Genomic DNA, 19,001 nt, shown 5'->3' with positions numbered 1-19,001 from the left:
TCTGCCCTGGAACCACTGTAAAGAAAGCTCCTGTGTATTTTGTTGATGTAGCTGCCTTTCATGGTGAGAACATGAAGTGACAGCTCTAAGTTGGCTCAGGGAGCACCTGGTGTTCAATTGGAAATGGGCATTCCAAATGGGGGTCTTAAGTGGTTGGTTTGGCACTGGGAACCCCAAAGATCTGCTTTCTGCCCAGAGTTTCCCCTTCCCTTCAGACTTTTAGGTTGACATGTAACCCACCCCTTGGGCCCAGTTGTATCCTAGGAGGCCATTGCTAACCAGCTGTGTCCTGTGGCCAGTGAAGGCTGCCTGCACTTCAGCTGCTGTTCTCTTTGAGCTGTGTTTGAGCTCAGTGCTGCTTCCTCTATTTATCTGTGTGCATTTATCTTTGCATGTGGCTCCTGCTACCACCTTTTCTGTCCTTATTTCATTTAAAATTTCTTCTTTCTATCATTCTGACCTTGGGGGCTTCACTCCCAGTGGCTCTGGATCTTTCTGGTACACTTGGTGTAGCTGGAAAAAGTGATGCAGTCAAATGCCAGATTGAAAGCAGATGGAATTGCATGTGTGTTTGGGTAACTCCTGGACTTACTTTTAATGTAATTAATAGAATTAAAGCAGTTGTGGAAACATTGCATTTTTACCTTTTGATCACTGAAAGGTGCACAATATTGACTTGATGGACACATCACCCTCTAAGCTTTGTTTCCCTAAAGTGGCAGAAGACTCCTGGTTAAACTTAGGAATCTCAAAATCTTGTGGGAGAATTATTTTCATTAGTGCATCTAAAAAAGGGGAGAAGTCATGGAAATTACTTTATTCCTGCTCTAATTATACATTGGCAGTAGTAGTAAAAGAAGGAGCACAATTGGAATGACTAACATTTTGCTCCTGATGGTTGAAGCACAAACTTCTCCTATTTCATCCCAGGTTCTACCTGTTTTGAAACAAAATTGGCATTAAAGGACCATGGGGTTGTGAATTTGAATTGATGGTCCTGTTACAACTTTGAATATTTTGCACCTCTCACAAAACATTCCCGTGTGTGTGATTGTGATTGAATCTTTCCTACATAAGAAACACTTCCCTGTGTTGTCATTTGTGCATGCATTGTTTGGTGCAGGCTCTGGGAGTAGGCACAGGGTGACAGCAGGCCCCTCTCTCCCCCAAGTTCCTCTGTGACAGAGCTCCAGTACCTCCCTCCCCCTGGAAATGGCTGTGGCTGATATCTGAATGAGCGTGATGAGCGTGATGCTCCACTCTGTTACTTTGATTGTTGGCTGGTTGATTTGCATGCAAGAAGCTATGCAAATGACAAACTCTTTCAAGAAAGCTTTCATATAAGGCAGTGGATGGTCAACAAATCTAGAATCAGTACTGCAGGGCTAACTGAATATAAACTGTAAAACCAGTTGAAGTTTAAAATGAGTCAATGGCAGTGATACTATTGGCATTCATGTGTTCCAGGGCTTCGGCCCAAGGCCTGCCACCTTCCCTCAGTTCACCTCCTTGCAAGGAGATACTTCCTTCATGGCACACAGGAGGAGACTATAAATCTGATAGTCTCTGATGACAGCTCCCCTCTGGCAGTACTGGGGCACAGTGTGGCTGATGGGAGTGGCCAGGCTTATTTGCTGGGGAGTATATCTGGAATCTGACCGACTTCTAGTAGCCTCCAAATATCGCTGCTATTTTTCTCATTTAAATTTCAGTGGTTTTCCACGTGTGCATCCCAAGTCATATGCCAGTCTGCCAGTTACCTTTCTGACAGGATCTGCTTGTTAAACTCTTTAGAACAACGACAACGAGACGGCCCTGCATTGTGCGGCACAGTACGGCCACACAGAGGTGGTGAAGGTCCTTTTAGAGGAGCTGACGGACCCCACCATGCGCAACAACAAGTTTGAGACCCCTCTGGACCTGGCCGCGCTGTACGGGAGACTAGAGGTGGTGAAGATGCTCCTCAATGCACACCCCAACCTCTTGAGCTGCAACACTAAAAAGCACACCCCTCTGCACCTGGCAGCAAGGAATGGCCACAAAGCTGTGGTCCAGGTCCTCCTTGACGCCGGCATGGATAGCAACTACCAGGTAGTGGGGCACATCTACCTCCTGGGCTCAGGGGGCCTGGTCTCTCTAGGGAAGGCACAAGTACCATGCTGCTGGGCTGTGTTCTCATTTAGCACGTTTCTCACCACGTGTCAAATGCTTCCATTTGTTGACTCATTTTAATGTGAAAACTTCAGGGAAACTCCTCAAGTGAGTCCATTACTGTTTTATTGTTATTTTTTATGTTTTTCTTTTCAGGGGTAACATATAGTCATTATGCCCTGAAAAGATGTGCTTGCGGACTCCCTCTCAAAATTAGAACAGTTTCATTATCTTCCTATACAGGTGTTCCCACCGCACGCATTGGCCACCTGCAAAGTCCCCTCAACTTGATCTTGCCAGCAGGAGACTTGGCATTTCCCTGCTGTCTTTAGGATTTGCATTGACCAAACCACATGGGACGTCAAGGTGGTTTTTTGTTTTTCCCCTGGTACTTTTCTTCTCATTACTCCTTTCAGCCAGGAAGGGGGAGCTTTGAGGAGCTCTCACCAATAGGTGGCTCCAAGAGCTGCTACACAGTTATTCCTGTGTGGCCTGATGGTGGCATTTCAAACACACTTCATGTCTGGGCCACAATTGTGGTTCCGGAATACAGACAAGAAAAGTAGGAAAGATAATGACAGAGGACTTTGTGTGGTTTATTTTATTTTCCTGCCCCTTCTTGTCTATATCCCGTTTGTCGTGTGGAGCCACACCAAACCTGGGTCACTGTTCTGATGACATGCTGCTCTGCGCTCTCGTTTGCTTTCCAGACGGAGAAGGGCAGTGCTTTGCATGAGGCTGCTCTGTTTGGCAAGACTGATGTGGTGCAAATCCTGCTGGCTGCAGGTGAGAGGTCGGCAGCGCTCTCGTCTACACAGCATGCCCGGGGTGGGCTTGTTTCTCCCTAGCCTCCCTGGAGGGGGATTTTTGCTGGCTGCCCTCCAACCCAATGTATGTATGTCTCCATTGGTTGATTGCAAGTGTACAAATTGTTCTACAAGAGCTGGATTAAATGTCTTTGGATGAAAAATGTTGGTTGTGCTACTGGGAGCGTTAGGAGTCCTGGAATTGGACCCCCTTTAAGGCTGTCTTGCAACTGCTCACTCCCCCTGTTCAACCTGGTGTGCCTTTCTAGGAATCGATGTCAACATCAAAGATAACCGTGGCCTGACTGCCCTAGACACTGTCCGGGAACTGCCTTCTCAAAAGAGCCAGCAGATAGCAGCACTTATTGAAGGTACCCGTTCATCTGCCTGTCGGGTTGGCCTGGGGACACACTAGCCAAACCAAGGAATTTGTATTTGCTGAAGCTTTTTTTGTCTTTCCACGTAGATCACATGACTGGAAAAAGAAGTGCAAAAGAGGTTGATAAAACCCTCAGGTCCCAGGGACCTCTCATCTCCAATATGGACTCCATATCCCAGAAGTCTCAGGGTAAGGCGGCCTTTCTCTGCCAACCAATGGGCTCTCACCTTGAAGAGTTGAACTGGCTTTGGTAGAATGCAAAAAGCTTCATTTAAATAATAACTTCAGGGGGTTGGGAGTACTTAATAAGTTCATAATCAAATGTATTGGTTTCCAGCTAGTATATGAACTTTTTTTTATTGGATATACCTTAGGCCTTTGAGCTTGGACCTCTTCTTTCCTACTTTATCTTATTCTCTAATTTATAGTTGGCTCTGTGAGGTCTGTTTTGGGATGTGTCATAGACAGGGTGATCTCAAGATGAATTCAAATCTCAAGGAAACCTTTTTCTATACACACGCTATCATGCTTTAAGCACAGTTGGCCCTCAATAAATAATAAACGAGTGTCATCTGGTTGGTAGACAGTATATGGCAGATTTTGATACTATATCATTTGGCTAACAAATGCAGTCTGGGCACTAGGTTGGGCAGTCCAGCCTCTCCATCATTAGCCACTGAAATCCACCATTTCAGATTTATCGAGCAGCCTTTTGGGTCCCAGGTATGATGAACAAGAAAGACAAAATATTGACTGACACCTTCCTTCAGGTATTTACAAAGCACGGTAAAGACAGCCAGAGGAACAGAACAAAACCAGACACTGGAAGGGGAAAGGGATTTTTCAGAGGAGTGCAGGATGAGGTTAGAGGGTGCTCGGCCTGTCTTCACTGTGGAGTCCTCGTCTACCCCCTCCTCCACCACCCCCATACATTTTCTTGACCTCATAATCTACTAGTAATGGGATTAGTAGTTCACTAAGATGTTAGCTTTCAAGGATTTTACAGTTACGGTTTTGACTATTTGCCAGAGACCCGGAGATGGCTGATCCACAACAGTCCGTAACTTTTCAGAGTCGCAGACTCAGATCCCAGGTAGTCTGAGGTTCCTAGGTCTCTGGTGAGTGAGTTTAACCTTGCACAGCCTCCAAGATGTCAGAAAGGCATCACAGAATTTAAAGGATTACTTAAGTTTGCAGTTATACTTTGCTACGTTCTATGGTTTAAGGTTATGCTGTGATGGCATTGAGGTCCTTGGGAATTCATAAAGGTCTTGGGGAGGTATCCCTCATAGACGTCAAGGATTTGCTATAGTGAATTAGAGAAAAATCTCTTTAAGTCTCAGGGTATAAAGAGCAACTGAAACTCTCTGTATTGATTCCTGTCCCTGGAGCAAAGCAGTCATTTTCTTTTCCTGCTCTCAGCTACTGTTCATCAAATTCAGGCTGATGAGGGGCTTTGGGTGGTTGCAGTGGTTGGAAATCCGAAACTGCTCTCCAGCCATTGACTCTCACTCTCTGACCTTTTCAGGTGATGTGGAGAAAGCAGTGACTGAACTGATCATTGATTTTGACACAAATGCTGAAGAGGAGGGTCCCTACGAGGCGCTATATAATGCCGTCTCCTGCCATTCGTTGGACAGCATGGCCAGTGGGCGATCGTCTGACCGAGACTCTGTGAACAAGGAGACTGAGGCAGCAGGAGTGAAGGCTGCTGGAGTGAGGCCTGTATGTGGCCTGGGCCCCTCACCAAGCTGGGGACTGTGTTGTCAGCCTGTGCTTCACTGGGGCATGGCAGAGGGACTGTGCTCCGAGGGTGGCTCGCTTTCCAGAGGCCTGCACCCTGCTTCCGTGTCCCTCTGGGCACTGTCACATCTCACTCTTGCTTAGTGTGGCTAAATCGTATAGAGTGCCTTGAGGTCGAATTTTGGTTTTTCTGATTTCAGCATAATATGTGTGCATTGTCCTGTTAGTTTTGGGCCTTAGAGCAGATCGAAGCATTTTATTCCCCTTTGGCATCTGCTACTTCTGTCTTTGGGGTCTCTGCTGTGTATTGTTAGTTTTCTCTCTGGAGAGCAGTTCCACGGTGAAAGAGCTCAGTGAAGTAAGTTCTTGACTACCTGGAGTGCATTTGCACCTTCCATTTGCCCTCGGAGCATTATCCATTTGGATCTGGACAGATTCTGCCTTCAGCAGGGCGGTAGCAAGGCTTAATCAGACATCATATGTGTTAGCATGCAGCATTCCCGTTTTTTCCCAATTACAATCTCTCCAGCCATTTCTTTCCCAAGGTCTACCTTCCCATCTCACTGCTTCTTTCTCTAGTACTTGCTTCTGCTTCCAGTCTTGTCCATCCTTCTCAAGATGTTTTACTCTCTTTTTCTCCCTCAGGGTTTTACTCTGAGCCTAAGCCTGAATCCATAGTCCCATCAACCTTCCTTTCTGCATTGCCGGGCACAAGAATTTCAGGCTTAGAGCACCACATTTTTGCCGAACTTGCCGTTGCTCTAACAGAATCCCAGTGATCCCAACTTGCAGCATATTTTCAGGTGTATATTAATTCTTCCTGTTGGAGAGGCTGGCCTTTCTGTTTGGTCTGAATCTTCCCCATGACTATTTGGATGACCCTTTGGCTACCAGGTGATCCTTTTCAGATGTGCCTGGGGATGGCTTGATGTTTCTTCATGTTCTTTTTTGGTTAGGCTCTGTGCCTTGTCCTAGAATAGTCCCATCATTTCTGTATGGATTTTGGCAAAGCCCACCAGTCTTGCAGTAGACCGCCATAGTGGGTATTATCAAGGGCTGATAAAACCCCCCGTGAGCGGTGGAAGCACACGTACATGCCAAGCACCACCAGCACGGTGCTTCCGTGGTCAGAGCTGGTTTGTTTCACTTTCACCTGTGGAGAAGAGCATCGCTTTATGGTCCTTACAGGTGATGTCCATTAGAGGGAGCTGGAGGCTTTACAAGAAGAACGCAGGGTTCCTGAAGTAAGCTCTGAATGACCCAGTTCCTGTGGGTTTAGCCGCTCGCTGATTTATAGTCTCTTTGTTCCGTCCCACTCCAGGAATCTATCCTCTGGTGGTCTTGCTAAGTAAAAACTGACGCATTTGGGGTGGTGGTGGGGGGGCGTTTGCGTGCTTTGCTATTTTTACTATGTTGTGGCTGTGCTACCTTCCTGGCCTTTGGTAATTAACTGTGGCCAAGGGACTGACTGTTCTGTGTCTTACAAATGCAATGGACGGTGAGCATAAATCAGCCTGGTGCTTACAGGACCTGGGTCAGGGTTTTCACATTAGAAAAGCAGAGGCTTTTGCTTCTCTCTCTCTTTCCAGAGTCCCTGGTGATCACTTCTTGCACAAGAAGAGCTCGTATTGTTTTTTCTAGGCTCCTTTAGTCTTGAGAAGGCTTCTGGGATGGACCCTTTTTGCTGTTGTTGTGTTTCATTTCATTTTTCCTCAGCTATCTTTACCCCAGGGTTGGATAACTGGTGTAGATTACAGGCCTGCTGCTTTTCCCATCCCCTTCCTTGTGGAGGTGACACCTGGAAGGAACCAAGCTTGTTTCTGCACTCCTGCAGTTAGACAGCTAGGAAAAGTGGAGCCAAGTGGACAATCTGATCTAATAGTTTTGTTTGGCTTGAAAAGACGAATCTGTTTTGAAGTTGTTGCCGTGGGGCATCCATCTGGTTCCAGTAACTATTGGAAGGGCTGATTTATCAAGAATACTGAGTGCCGAGGCATATTTTAACAGAGAGAGATCATGGATGCCAAATGCTAACCAAATGCTAACTGACCCTGGTGGCTCCTGGGACATGGGAGACATCCTGCAGACTTCTCTGAGGCTCTTGCATAATTCAGCAGGTGCCTCCACCCTGGCTTTTATAAATATTCCTGTTCTAGCAACACAGTACACTAACCTACAAGCCAGGGAATGAGGCTACAAGCCAACTTCTGGTTCAGGTTTGTGGTAGGAATGTTGATTATGAAGCATGGTTTGGACTTTGGACTGTTGATAGTGCTGACGATATTGCAGGTACAACGGCAAACCTCTCCAGCTTTCTGCCACCAGATGTTGTGTGTATTCCTAAAGTCATCTACCTCACTTGACCTCATGAATCTCTGCTTAAGGGTGCTTCTTGCTCTAGGGCATGGATTGGCAACATATGGCCCACAGACAGCTGCCCATTTTTGTGAATAAAGTTTTATTGGAATGCAGCCACACTCATCTACATATCTTCTCTGTCTACATTGTACTACAGTGGCAGGGTTGACCACAAAGCCTAAAATATTTCCTCTCTTGGAGAGGCCCTTTGAGAAAGAGCTTACCAGTCCTTGCTATAGGGCAGATAACTGACAAATACTCCATTTTTAAATAAGCTGAGATGAAAGGTTTTCATATATGAATGATACATAATAGTAATCATTGAAGGAGGTGACCAAGGATTAGAGACCTGTTCTGAGCTTTGATGAATAAATGGGGGTAGCATTTGAGTTTGAACAGAAATTGATATTTTTATCTTTGATTACTTTCCTCATTACTTCCTTAATAACTTGGGTTTGTTAGAACTTAGACAAATTGGTTCTTTTGATTTACTTCCTCTTTTTAACATTGTCAGAAAGTTGAGCCATTGGCCTTCCTAGGCTAGAGTTTTATTATGGATATGATGAAGGACATTTTCTGATGATGCAGCTCCATGGTTTCAGTGCTAATATTTCTCACCATGGTGTAGAATATGAAAGAAGTGTTTACAATCTCTGCCACAAACATCAAAAAGCGAGGCGCGTGCTGATTGAATTTTACGTGTGTATGTGTGTGGAGGAGGTGGTATATGTGCAGATACTAAGCCATCTGTTTAGATACAGATCCTTGAGTTTAGTCTCTCAGGGGAGTTCTTTACAGTATTCTTTTTCATTTCCAAGGGCTAAGATAAGAACAGAAAGTTAGATATTTGAAAAAAGAGGTAGTGAAATACTTTTTCTCTTCTACAGAGGGAACGTCCACCGCCTCCTGCAAAGCCACCACCCGATGAAGAGGAGGAAGAGCGCATAGATAAGAAGTATTTTCCCTTGACAGCTTCTGAGGTAGAGGGTTGAGGGTTTATTGCCATCACTGAAATATGATTTTTTGGAAAATACGTTGATGTGTGCTTAAAGACGACTGTGCTTTTTCATTTTCTTATCGCCTCTTTGGATCAGTAAATTTGTATTGTGTATGTCAGTAATCTGGAACAAGACCTTTCCAACTCACTCAGAAGTATTAAGCAAAGAATTTTAATGGAGCTGTCTAGCAGACGGGCATTATTGATCTACATTGCATATTAATTATAACCATGCCTAATTTCTTCTGGCTCCAGTAGCTAAAGAGTTTGATTTTTTGCTTTTTTTTTTTTCCTGTGTCATCTTTTGACACAAAATGTAGACTATGCCCCTAATCACTGTTGTAGAGACTATGTCACATTAGCAAGCTTTGGTGCTTCTGCCCCAAGTGTCATATTTCTGTTTTCATATTTTTCTTCTTCATTTCACGTGAAGAATCTACCAAGACAAATATGGAAAATGTCACAAAGACTCAATTAGAAGAGAAGTGGGAGTTGTGGGGGTGGGAGAAATCAAAGAAGTTTATTTGAGAAGTCTAGTCCATCTTTTTTAAAAAATAAATATTATCATAGAGTCAATAGTTCAATATTACCTCTTGGTTATATGAAGAAAATATCTTCTATGATCTTTCATTTTCAGAATGCTCCTTTAATACTTCCCACTGTGCAGAAAATGTTCAGTATTTATTTAAAATATTACATAATTTGGTTACTTTACAGCTCATTCAGTGGCCTATTGTTCTTTAATTTAAAAATCAGCTGTGGGGAATGTCTGGGTGGCTCAGCGGTTTAGCGCTGCCTTTGGCCCAGAGCATAATCCTGGAGTCCCGGGATTGAGTTCCATGTCGGGCTCCTTGCATGGAACCTGCTTTTCCCTCTGCCTGTGTCTCTGCCTCTCTGTCTCTCATGAATAAATAAAATAAAATCTTTAAAAGGAGAAACCTGGAGCAGATTCATTGGAGCTATGTCTCTATAAATGCCTTATGCCACTTCTTTTTTATTTTTTTTCAATTTTTTATATTGGAGTTCAATTTGCCAACATTTAGCATAACACCCAGTGCTCATCCCAAGTGCCCCGCTCAGTGCCCATCACCCAGTCACTCCAACCCCCCGCCCACCTCCCTTTCCACTACCCCTTGTTCATTTCCCAGTTAGGTGTCTCTCATGTTTTGTCACCCTCACTGATATTTTCACTCATTTTCTCTCCTTTTCCTTTATTACCTTTCACTAATTTTTATATTCCCCAAATGAATGAGACCATATAATGTTTGTCCTTTTCTGATCGACTTATTTCACTCAGCATAATACCCTCCAGGTCCACCCACGTCGGAGCAAATGGTGGGTATTTGTCATTTCTAATGGCTGAGTAATATTCCATTGTATACATAGACCACATCTTCTTTATCCATTCATCTTTTGATGGACACCGAGGCGCCTTCCACAGTTTGGCTATTGTGGACATTGCTGCTATAAACGTCGGTGTGCAGGTGTCCCGGCGTTTCACTGGATCTGTATCTTTGGGGTAAATCCCCAGCAGTGCAATTGCTGGGTCATAGGGCAGATCTATTTTTAACTCTTTGAGGAACCTCCACACAGTTTTCCAGAGTGGCTGCACCAGTTCACATTTCCACCAACAGTGCAAGAGGGTTCCCCTTTCTCCACATCCTCTCCAACATTTGTTGTTTCCTGTCTTGTTAATTTTCCCCATTCTCATTGGTGTGAGGTGGTATCTCATTGTGGTTTTGATTTATATTTCCCTGATGGCCAATGATGCGGAGCATTTTCTCATGTGCTTGTTGGCCATGTCTATGTCTTCCTCTGTGAAATTGCTGTTCATGTCTTTTGTCCATTTCATGATTGGATTGTTTGTTTCTTTGCTGTTGGGTTTAATAAGTTCTTTATAGATCTTGGATACTAGCCCTTTATCTGATATGTCATTTGCAAATACCTTCTCCCATTCTGTAGGTTGTCTTTTAGTTTTGTTGACTGTTTCTTTTGCTGTGCAGAAGCTTTTTATCTTGATGAAGTCCCAATAATTCATTTTTGCTTTTGTTTCTCTTGCCTTCATGGATGTATCTTGCAAGAGGTTGCTGTGGCCAAGTTCAAAAAGGGTGTTGCCTGTGTTCTCCTCTAGGATTTTGATGGAATCTTGTCTCACATTTAGATCTTTCATCCATTTTGAGTTTATCTTTGTGTCTGGATGTATGAAAATGGTCTCGTTTCATTCTTCTGCGTGTGGATGTCCAATTTTCCCAGCACCATTTATTGAAGAGACTGTCTTTTTTCCAGTGGATAGTCTTTCTTGCTTTGTCGAATATTAGTTGACCGTAAAGTTGAGGGTCCACTTCTGGATTCTCTGTTCTGTTCCATTGATCTACGTGTCTGTTTTTGTGCCAGTACCACACTGTCTTGATGACCACAGCTTTGTAATACAACCTTAAATCTGGCATTGTGATGCCCCCAGCTATGGTTTTCTTTTTTAATATTCCCCTGGCTATTCAAGGTCTTTTCTGATTCCACACAAATCTTAAGATGATGTTCCAACTCTCTAAAGAAAGTCCATGGTATTTTGATAGGGATTGCATTAAATGTGTAAATTGCCCTGGGTAGCATGGACATTTTCACAATATTAATTCTTCCAATCCATGAGTGTGGAATAGTTTTTCACCTCTTTGTGTCTTTCTCAATTTCTTTCAGAAGCGTTCTGTAGTTTTTACGGTATAGATCCTTTACCTCTTTGGTTAGGTTTATTCCTAGGTATCTTATGCTTTTGGGTGCAATTGTAAATAGGATTGACTCCTTAATTTCTCCTTCTTCAGTCTCATTGTTAGTGTATAGAAATGCCACTGATTTCTGGGCATTGATTTTGTATCCTGCCACACTGCCGAATTGCTGTATGAGTTCTAGCAATCTTGGGGTGGAGTCTTTTGGGTTTTCTATGTACAGTATCATCTCATCTGTGAAGGGAGAGTTTGTCTTCTTCTTTGCCAATTTGAACGTCTTTTATTTCTTTTTGTTGCCTGATTGCAGAGCTTATGCCACCTCTTTAACAATGACTTGGATTAGAATTCCTAATGTCCAAGGATAAGGGCAAGGCTCTTAAAGAAATATTAGATAATGAGGACTTTCTGTTCTCCCAAGGCTTTTCAGAGCATAAAATTTGTCAAAAAAGTGTCAAGAGAGGGGTACCTGGGTGGCTCAGTCAGTTGAGCATCTGTCTTCAGCTCAGGTCATGATCTCGGGTCCTGGGATCTGGCCTCATGTGAGGCTTCCTGCTCAGTGGGGAGTCTGCTTCTCTCTACCCGTCCTCTCAAATTAAAAAAATAAAATCTTAAAAAAAATAAAAACAGTGTCAAGAGATGGATGGAGAAATCTCCATATTACTCTTCTGGATAAGGGACTCTGAGATACTTATAGGACTTATTTCTGAATAGCCTGGGAGTCTGAATCAGTTGGACCACTGCAGTCAGAAGTTAGAAGACCATGAGAACCCCGGCTTTGCTTACTTAGTGATTATAAGTGCATAAATAAAGAGATGATGTGGTCTACATCATTATCCTTTTAATGATCAAGATAGATTATTTTTGCTATAGTTTGAATGAATAGGTCTTCTCCAAAAGTGAAGGGTTTTTTTTTTTTTGTTTTGATTTGTTTTTTGTTGTTGTTGTTGTTGTTGTTTTGACTCTAGTCTTTGTCTCGATTTCTTATACTCTAATAGCTTTACTACCGTAACACTCATATCCTAGGAAGCACTGGCTCATCACAGTTTAGACTTTTATATTTGGCACGCAATCAGCTTCAGTGTTTGTGTCCTATTCCCAAGACTTGCCATTGTCAGATGACCTGTAGAAGTCTTTTAAGGGGGGACAACTGGACAGCTCAGTGGTTGAGCGTCTGCCTTTGGCTCAGGTCATGATCCTGGGGTTCTGGATTGAGTCCTGCATCAAGCTCCCCACAGGGACCCTGCTTCTCCCTCTGCCTATGTTTCTGCCTCTTTTTCTGTGTCTCTAATAAATAAATAAATAAAATCTTAAGAAAGAGAAGCCATTAAAGGAAGCTGAGTATGGCTGGCCCTAGGAGAGCTTATTAGATTAATGACCAGGTCACGAAACTGGCTTAAAGAAATTAAACACACATGTGTGTGCACACATGCTATTGAGATGTTTTTGCCCTGCCAAATGGGCTGCCAGCTGCATCATACTGACCATGGTCTTTTCAGTGTTCAGATGTGTTAAACATTCATGGGAAGGTGCAGCTACTATGGTATCTCTTCCCAGAAAACTGCCCACACCCCGACCAGTCACTCAGTTGGTTACAGTTAGGTGGTGACTGGTAGTAGCTTCTCTCTGGTGCAAAAATATTGCTTTACTTATAGCAGAAAATATGGCTTTTTGGCTTTGATTTATTGCCAGCCCTAGAAGAAAGGGGCAGAAAAGATTAGGGAATAATCTAGTAAAGAGCAGAATCCTTTCTATTGAAAATCCGTTATTGCTATATTCAGTGTGACACAGGGCTTCTTGAGTGGGAGTTAGGAAGGCTCAAAGCAAAGCAGTCTATTGCTTTATTATGAGATTTTAATCCCCATAACTGGTGGGAGCCAGGACTAAAGCAGAAAAGATCACCCTAGAAGTTGTCTGGGTGTGAGCAGGGGACTCTCACTAGAGAGTCTGAAGAAGGGAAAGAGTTACAAATTGGATGGAAAGTCCTATTTCCCAGGAAAAAATGAGGCCATCTTGGTCCAGAATCAGGGGAAGTGAATTTTATGGCCCTGGTTCTTTCTGCTAGTTGCTCTCTATGTAACCTTGGGCAAGTCCCTAGACCCACCTGGGAACCTGGTTTGGGCATCTGCAAAATGACAGAGCCAGGTGCTCTTGAGCTGTGATTTTAATGGTTTGGGTCTCTCCCAGCATTTGTTGCTTCTATGCTTCAGTTGTTGTGCAAGGAGCCAGGCACAGAATGAATGAAGGTCGAGTGGACCTGATTTTCCAGATGGAAGTCATCAGCTGTCCTGCTTAAGAAAAAAGGATATTATAGGCTGGGTATCCAGACTGTCAACTACCTCTCAGACAAGCATGCCTGGGGCTATATGAGGGCCCTTGCTGTGTGCAGAACACTTACTGGAATCAGATTTCCAGGGCTCTGGCTAAGTGATAGCTATGGGTGTGTAAACCTGCAGAACACAAATTCCTGTCTGTAAAGCCTGTGGTATTAAGTTGACACTGTATGAACTGCTTAATGGTCCCTCTTTGTTCCTTTAATTGTGTTCCTATGAAGAGGTGAAAGGAGTAACTAATACAGGCAAATGGCTCGTTGTAATGAAATAGCTTTTAGCTTCCAGGTGGCTTTCAGTAAGTGGAGGTCCCTGCTGTGCTTAGCAGAATTTCAGAAAGGAACTATCATTCTGCCTTTGGAGTGGCAGTCTTGTTACCAAACAGGAGCCACAGCCTCTCATTTAGTCTGAGGCCACTAGAATCCTTGTTGTCTCATTAGGCTGTAATACTGTGAGCTACATCTCCCAGAAGCAAAACCCTGACGAGTCACAAACCCGATTCATTTCCAGTGAGCTGTGAGGCATATCTGAAGGAAGAGGTTTCTGCATGTACCAGAGAATCACATTTGTTAGGCTACCATTATTTGTTAGGTGGACTTGCGAGTTCCTCTGAACCCCTTTGTTCATAATCTATCCCTTCTCCTAGCCAAACTGCACAAGAAGAGGTTTTGTGGAATCAATTTAAACTTGTATTGCCATAAGTGTAGTAGGAAGCCAGCTTTTGAGAGAAACTTCCCTGTAACCCCCAGGGACCTATGAAGAAAGGCTCACAAAAATAGAGAAGGATACACAGGGTACTTTGTTTCTGGTAAATGTCAGTCATTCAGGGTCAGTCAGAAGTCATTTGATTCCTTCTTGAGAAGGTGGAAAGGATTCCAGCCTTGGAGTAGTATGTGTGCATATTAGGAAAGAATCATGGAGAGAGAAGGCCTTTGTGATGCACCCTAGCTAAAAACTGCTTGGAAGCTACTATCCACTGAAAAGAGACCGTGTAGACCACTGTGATGATGGGAGAGGAAGCAAGGGAAGGGTGGATCTTAGATTTTCTTAATGGCTTTTTGAAGGATAAAATGAGGTAAGAAAAGGAGAGTGTTTTAATCAAAGGCCATTGAGATTTGAGGTACAGGTGCATATCCAGAGAAGCAGATGTGGTTCCCTGTGACCCTGGAGCTGTTTACCTTCTCTCCCCATCTCCCTTCTTCTCTGGTGAAAAAGGAGCCAATAATCTCGAATTTGTTCTGCACAACCTGTCCTGGTATTAGCTACCCCATAAGAAGTTCTATGGTGTTTTCTCTCTTAGGTCTTGGCCATGAGGCCCTGGATTCAGGGAAGTGCAGCCAGGGAGGAGGACGAGCATCCTTATGAGCTGTTGTTAACAGCAGAAACAAAGAAGCTGGGATCCATGGATGGGGACGGAAAACCAAAAGGTACACCCCCTCCCCCACCCAGCTCCCAACAGAAGCAACCTCAACAGGATTTTTTAAATGTGTGATCCTGGGTGGGAAGGAGAGGGTGACAGTCCTTGAGATGGGGAAGTTGGGTGTCACAGCGTTGGAGGTGGCAGGTATATTATGACCTTTCATTTTAATACCCCGTGTCAGAGTTGGCTTGCCCCCCTTTAGCACGCAAAGGAAGGAGGTGGTGTTAGGTCAGACAGACCAGGTGGTCCCTGTGGAAGGAGAGATGGACCACAGTGTTACAAAGATTGATTTGGGGTCTCAAGTCAGAAACCCTCAAGTGAATGCTGTGGAAAAACCAGCCCAACAAGTCGGTCCCTTTGGGTTTAGGCTGACAGCACAGGCTCTGCTTTGAGTCCTGACCTCAGAGTGAGATGCTCCTGGGGAGGGGCCTGTGATTGGCTGCCATCCGGTAACTAGAATGCTCTGTCGCCTTGGCCTACTTTTATTGCCTCTGCAAAAATCTGTTTCCTCTGTGAGGGAGTGAGTGCTGCAGGACCGAGAGCCAGGCCACCGACCTAAACGCAGTCACAACAGAGGTGAGCATGCTGCCCTACCGGAGGATGGGCGACAGCCTCTGTTCTCAGAAAGAACAAGGGGCAGTGCCATTCCCACTGCACTTTGAAGGAACTACTGTGGCCTCTTCAGCTCTTTATAGCTTCCAGGTACTAGGTCCTCCATGGGGTATTATTTGGCGCCTCCCCTCAATCCTGACAGTCACTGTTTGGTAAGAATGGGGGTGCAATGGTTTCTTTGGAACCACCTTTTACTGGGCCTGTCGGAGGGTAGGGGGTGACAAAGAGAACATGTGCATAGTATGTGTATGACATTGTAGATATTCTTTTTAACGATCGGGTTTAAAAGGTTTCTCTTCCAGCACACAGAAACTTTGTGGTCATTTTTATAGTAGTTGTTTTGGTTTGGTTTTTTTAGGTTTCCATTTGGAGCTTTCTCTAAAAAGTTATAATTTAAATACAGTAACATTTACCCTTTTTGTGTACAGTTCCGTGAGTTGTGACAAGTACAGTTATATAACTACCACCCCAGTCAAAATATAGAATGGTTTTATCATACCAAAAATTCTCTTGTGTCCTTCTATAATTGGTCCTACACCCTTCCCTTACCTCTGGCAACCACTGTTTTTATGTCAATCCCAATAATTTTGCCTTTTCCAGAATGTCCTATAAATGGGAATAGTGCAGTATGTACTCTTTGAGTCAGGTACCTTGCACTTAGCATAATTCACTGAAAATTCATCCATGTTGTTGTGTATATCAGTAATTTGTTATTTTTCATTGCCAAGTAGTACTCTGCTGTGTGGATGTAGCACAGTTTATCCATCCTCTAGTTGAGGGGCATTTGGGTCATTTACAGTTCTTAGCAATTACAAATAAAACTATAAACATTTGCAGGGTTTTATGTGAACATTGTTTCACACCTCTTGGAAAAACACTAAAGTTGGGATTGCTGGGTCCTAGGTAACCATAGGTCCTAGGTAACTATATGTCACACTTTATAAGAGACTGCCAGGTCATGATCCTGAGGTCCTGGGATCGAGTCCCGCATCGGGCTCCTTGCAGGGAGCCTACTTCTCCCTCTGCCTCTCTCTCTGCCTCTCTCTGTGTCTCTCATGAATAAATAAAAATCTTGGAAAGGAAAGGAAAGGAAAGGAAAGGAAAGGAAAGGAAAGGAAAGGAAGGAAGGAAGGAAGGAAGGAAGGAAGGAAGAAAGGAAGGAGAAAGAAAGAGAGAGAAAGGAAAGAAAGAAGAAAGAAAGAAAGAAAGAAAGAGAGAGAGAGAGAAAGAAAGAAAGAAAGAAAGAAAGAAAGAAAGAAAGAAAGAAAGAAAGAAAGAAAAAAAAAAGAGAGGGAGGGAGGGAGGGAGGGAGGGAGGGAGGAAGGAAGGAAGGAAGGAAGGAAGGAAGGAAGGAAGGAAGGAAGGAGAAAGAAAAGAAAGAAAGTAACTGCCACACCATTTTCCAGAGTGGTTATACCATTTTGCTTTTCCATCAGAGTTACAGTTGCTAGTGTCCTCCCTAGCACTTGATATTGTCAGTTTTTTAAAAATTGTAGTCATTCTAGTGAGTGTGTAGTACTATTTCATTGTGGATTTAATTTGTATTCCCCTAATGACTTATGATGTGAACATCTATTAATGTGATCATTTGACATCCATATAGCTAGTGAAGTGTCTGTTGAACTCTTTTACTCATTTTTAAAAATTGAGTTGTTTGTGTTCTGATTATTGAGTTGCAAGAGTTCTTTATATATTTTGGACATTATCAGATATGTAACTTTCTCCTAGTCTGTGATTTGTCTCTATTCCCTTAACAGTGTCTTTTGAAGAGCAGAGGTTCTTAATTTTGATGACATTCCATGTACCTTTTCTATTGTTTTATTCTTTCTTTTGGATAAGATCATAAATATTTTTTCCTATATTTCCTTCTAGAAATTTTGTAGGTTCAAGTATATATTTAGGTGTGTGACCCATTTTGAGGTAATTTTTTAATGTGATATGTGGTATAGGTAGAGATTCATTTTTTGCATATGGATAGCCAATTGTTTGAATGATCTGTCAAAGACCATCCTTTTCTTGCCTTGGTCACTTTGCTATTCTTTTTCAGAATTGTTTTAGATATTCTATTTCCTTTATCTTTCCATACAAAAATTTAGAATGAGCTGGTTGATTTCTATAAAAAGTCCTGCTGGATTTTTATTGGGATTGTGTTGGATCTGTATAGCAATTTGGAGAGCTATCTTAACTGTAGTGAGTCTTCTAATCATATTGGTAGGCTTTTAATTGAAACATTTAGAGAGGGCAGCCCCAGTGGTGCAGCGGTTTAGCACCGCCTGCAGCCTGGGGTGTGATCCTGGGAACCCTGGATCAAGTCCTACATCGGGCTGCCTGTATGGAGCCTGCTTCTCCCTCTGGCTGTGCCTCTGCCCCCCCCCCGCCCCGCCCCTCTCTCTGTCTCTATGAATAAATAAATAAAATCTTTAAAAAAAAAAAAAAGAAACATTTAGAGAGAGTGTAGTAGAGCACCAATGCATTCTCTAGTTGTTTAAGAATAAATCATACTGAAATTAACCCTTAAATAACAAGTACCTAGTTAATGTAATGCTCTATTTGAAAGCTGTTCTTAGGGAAGAATTTTTAGCATCAAGGAGGAAGTAGATTATGATTCTTTCTCTCTTTCAAAGGCTTATTCTGGACCCACTATAAGATAGCTGGCTCAGCATTTGGAAGGATGAAAAAGAGAAAGTCAGACAAACTTCATACATAAGGCTGGTCTCCTTGGCTGCCAACTCCAGGAACTTTCTTTTTTTTTTTTTTTAAGATTTTATTTATTCATGAGAGACAGAGAGAGAGAAGACAGACAGAGAGAGAGAGAGAGAGAGGCAGAGAGACACAGGCAGAGGGAGAAGCAGGCCCCATGCAGGGAGCCCAACATGGGACTCGATACCAGGTCTCCAGGATCACACCCTGGGCTGAAGGCGGCTCTAAACCACTGAGCCACCTGGGATGCCCCTCCAGGAACTTTCAATCCTCAAGTCAAGAGATCTCCAGGTTAAGGAGGGAACTGCCACAGAGGACTTAAGGCCTCACATCTCCTCCTCCTTTGCTTTGGTTCCTTCCAGCGTGGCAATACTGGGCTAACTGTTAAAAGTAGTGGTGCAGGAAGCAGATTTAATTGGACCACAGCATGTGGGGTGTGCCTGCCCCCAGGCAAGCTGTTGGATCACTCAAAGAGCTTTTAGACAAAGGAGTTGAGACATTAAATATGAAAATAGGCTCTGCCAGTTTCTCAGTAGCCTGGAAGAAATGCCTGCTAGAGTTGATAACTGAGCCAGTCAGCAGATGATATTATAGATTAGTACACAGTCAATCTTATCTGCTCTTCCACTAATGTCATTATCTTAAGCAGCTTTTATGAATTAATTCATCAATTCTCAAAAGGCCGTGTTAATAAGATTACTAGAGCTTTCAGCCCTCCTTACTATAATTCAAGAACTTAAGGTTAGGAGTAGGATGGGAGATTGTTTAAAGTAAGTTTAAAAAGTATA

At 43.3% G+C, this 19,001-nt stretch overlaps 1 protein-coding gene across 10 annotated transcripts in view; it reads left to right on the top strand.

Moving 5' to 3' along the window:
* ANKS1A (ankyrin repeat and sterile alpha motif domain containing 1A) overlaps positions 1-19,001 on the top strand; it is a 178,684-nt gene that overhangs the window by 81,454 nt on the left and 78,229 nt on the right. For all 10 annotated transcript variants that reach the window (XM_077904339.1, XM_077904344.1, XM_077904347.1 and 7 more), the window contains 7 exons: positions 1,795-2,091; positions 2,862-2,937; positions 3,227-3,328; positions 3,424-3,525; positions 4,865-5,061; positions 8,325-8,417; positions 14,782-14,908. In XM_077904339.1, the coding sequence (XP_077760465.1) occupies positions 1,795-2,091; positions 2,862-2,937; positions 3,227-3,328; positions 3,424-3,525; positions 4,865-5,061; positions 8,325-8,417; positions 14,782-14,908 (994 nt within the window). The remainder of the gene's footprint in view (positions 1-1,794; positions 2,092-2,861; positions 2,938-3,226; positions 3,329-3,423; positions 3,526-4,864; positions 5,062-8,324; positions 8,418-14,781; positions 14,909-19,001) is intronic.

This window comes from Canis aureus, chromosome 7 (assembly GCF_053574225.1).
Source record: "Canis aureus isolate CA01 chromosome 7, VMU_Caureus_v.1.0, whole genome shotgun sequence".
Taxonomy (NCBI): domain Eukaryota; kingdom Metazoa; phylum Chordata; class Mammalia; order Carnivora; family Canidae; genus Canis; species Canis aureus.
The sequence above is the reverse complement of the archived record's forward strand: the minus strand, read 5'-3'. Positions and strand labels throughout refer to the sequence as shown.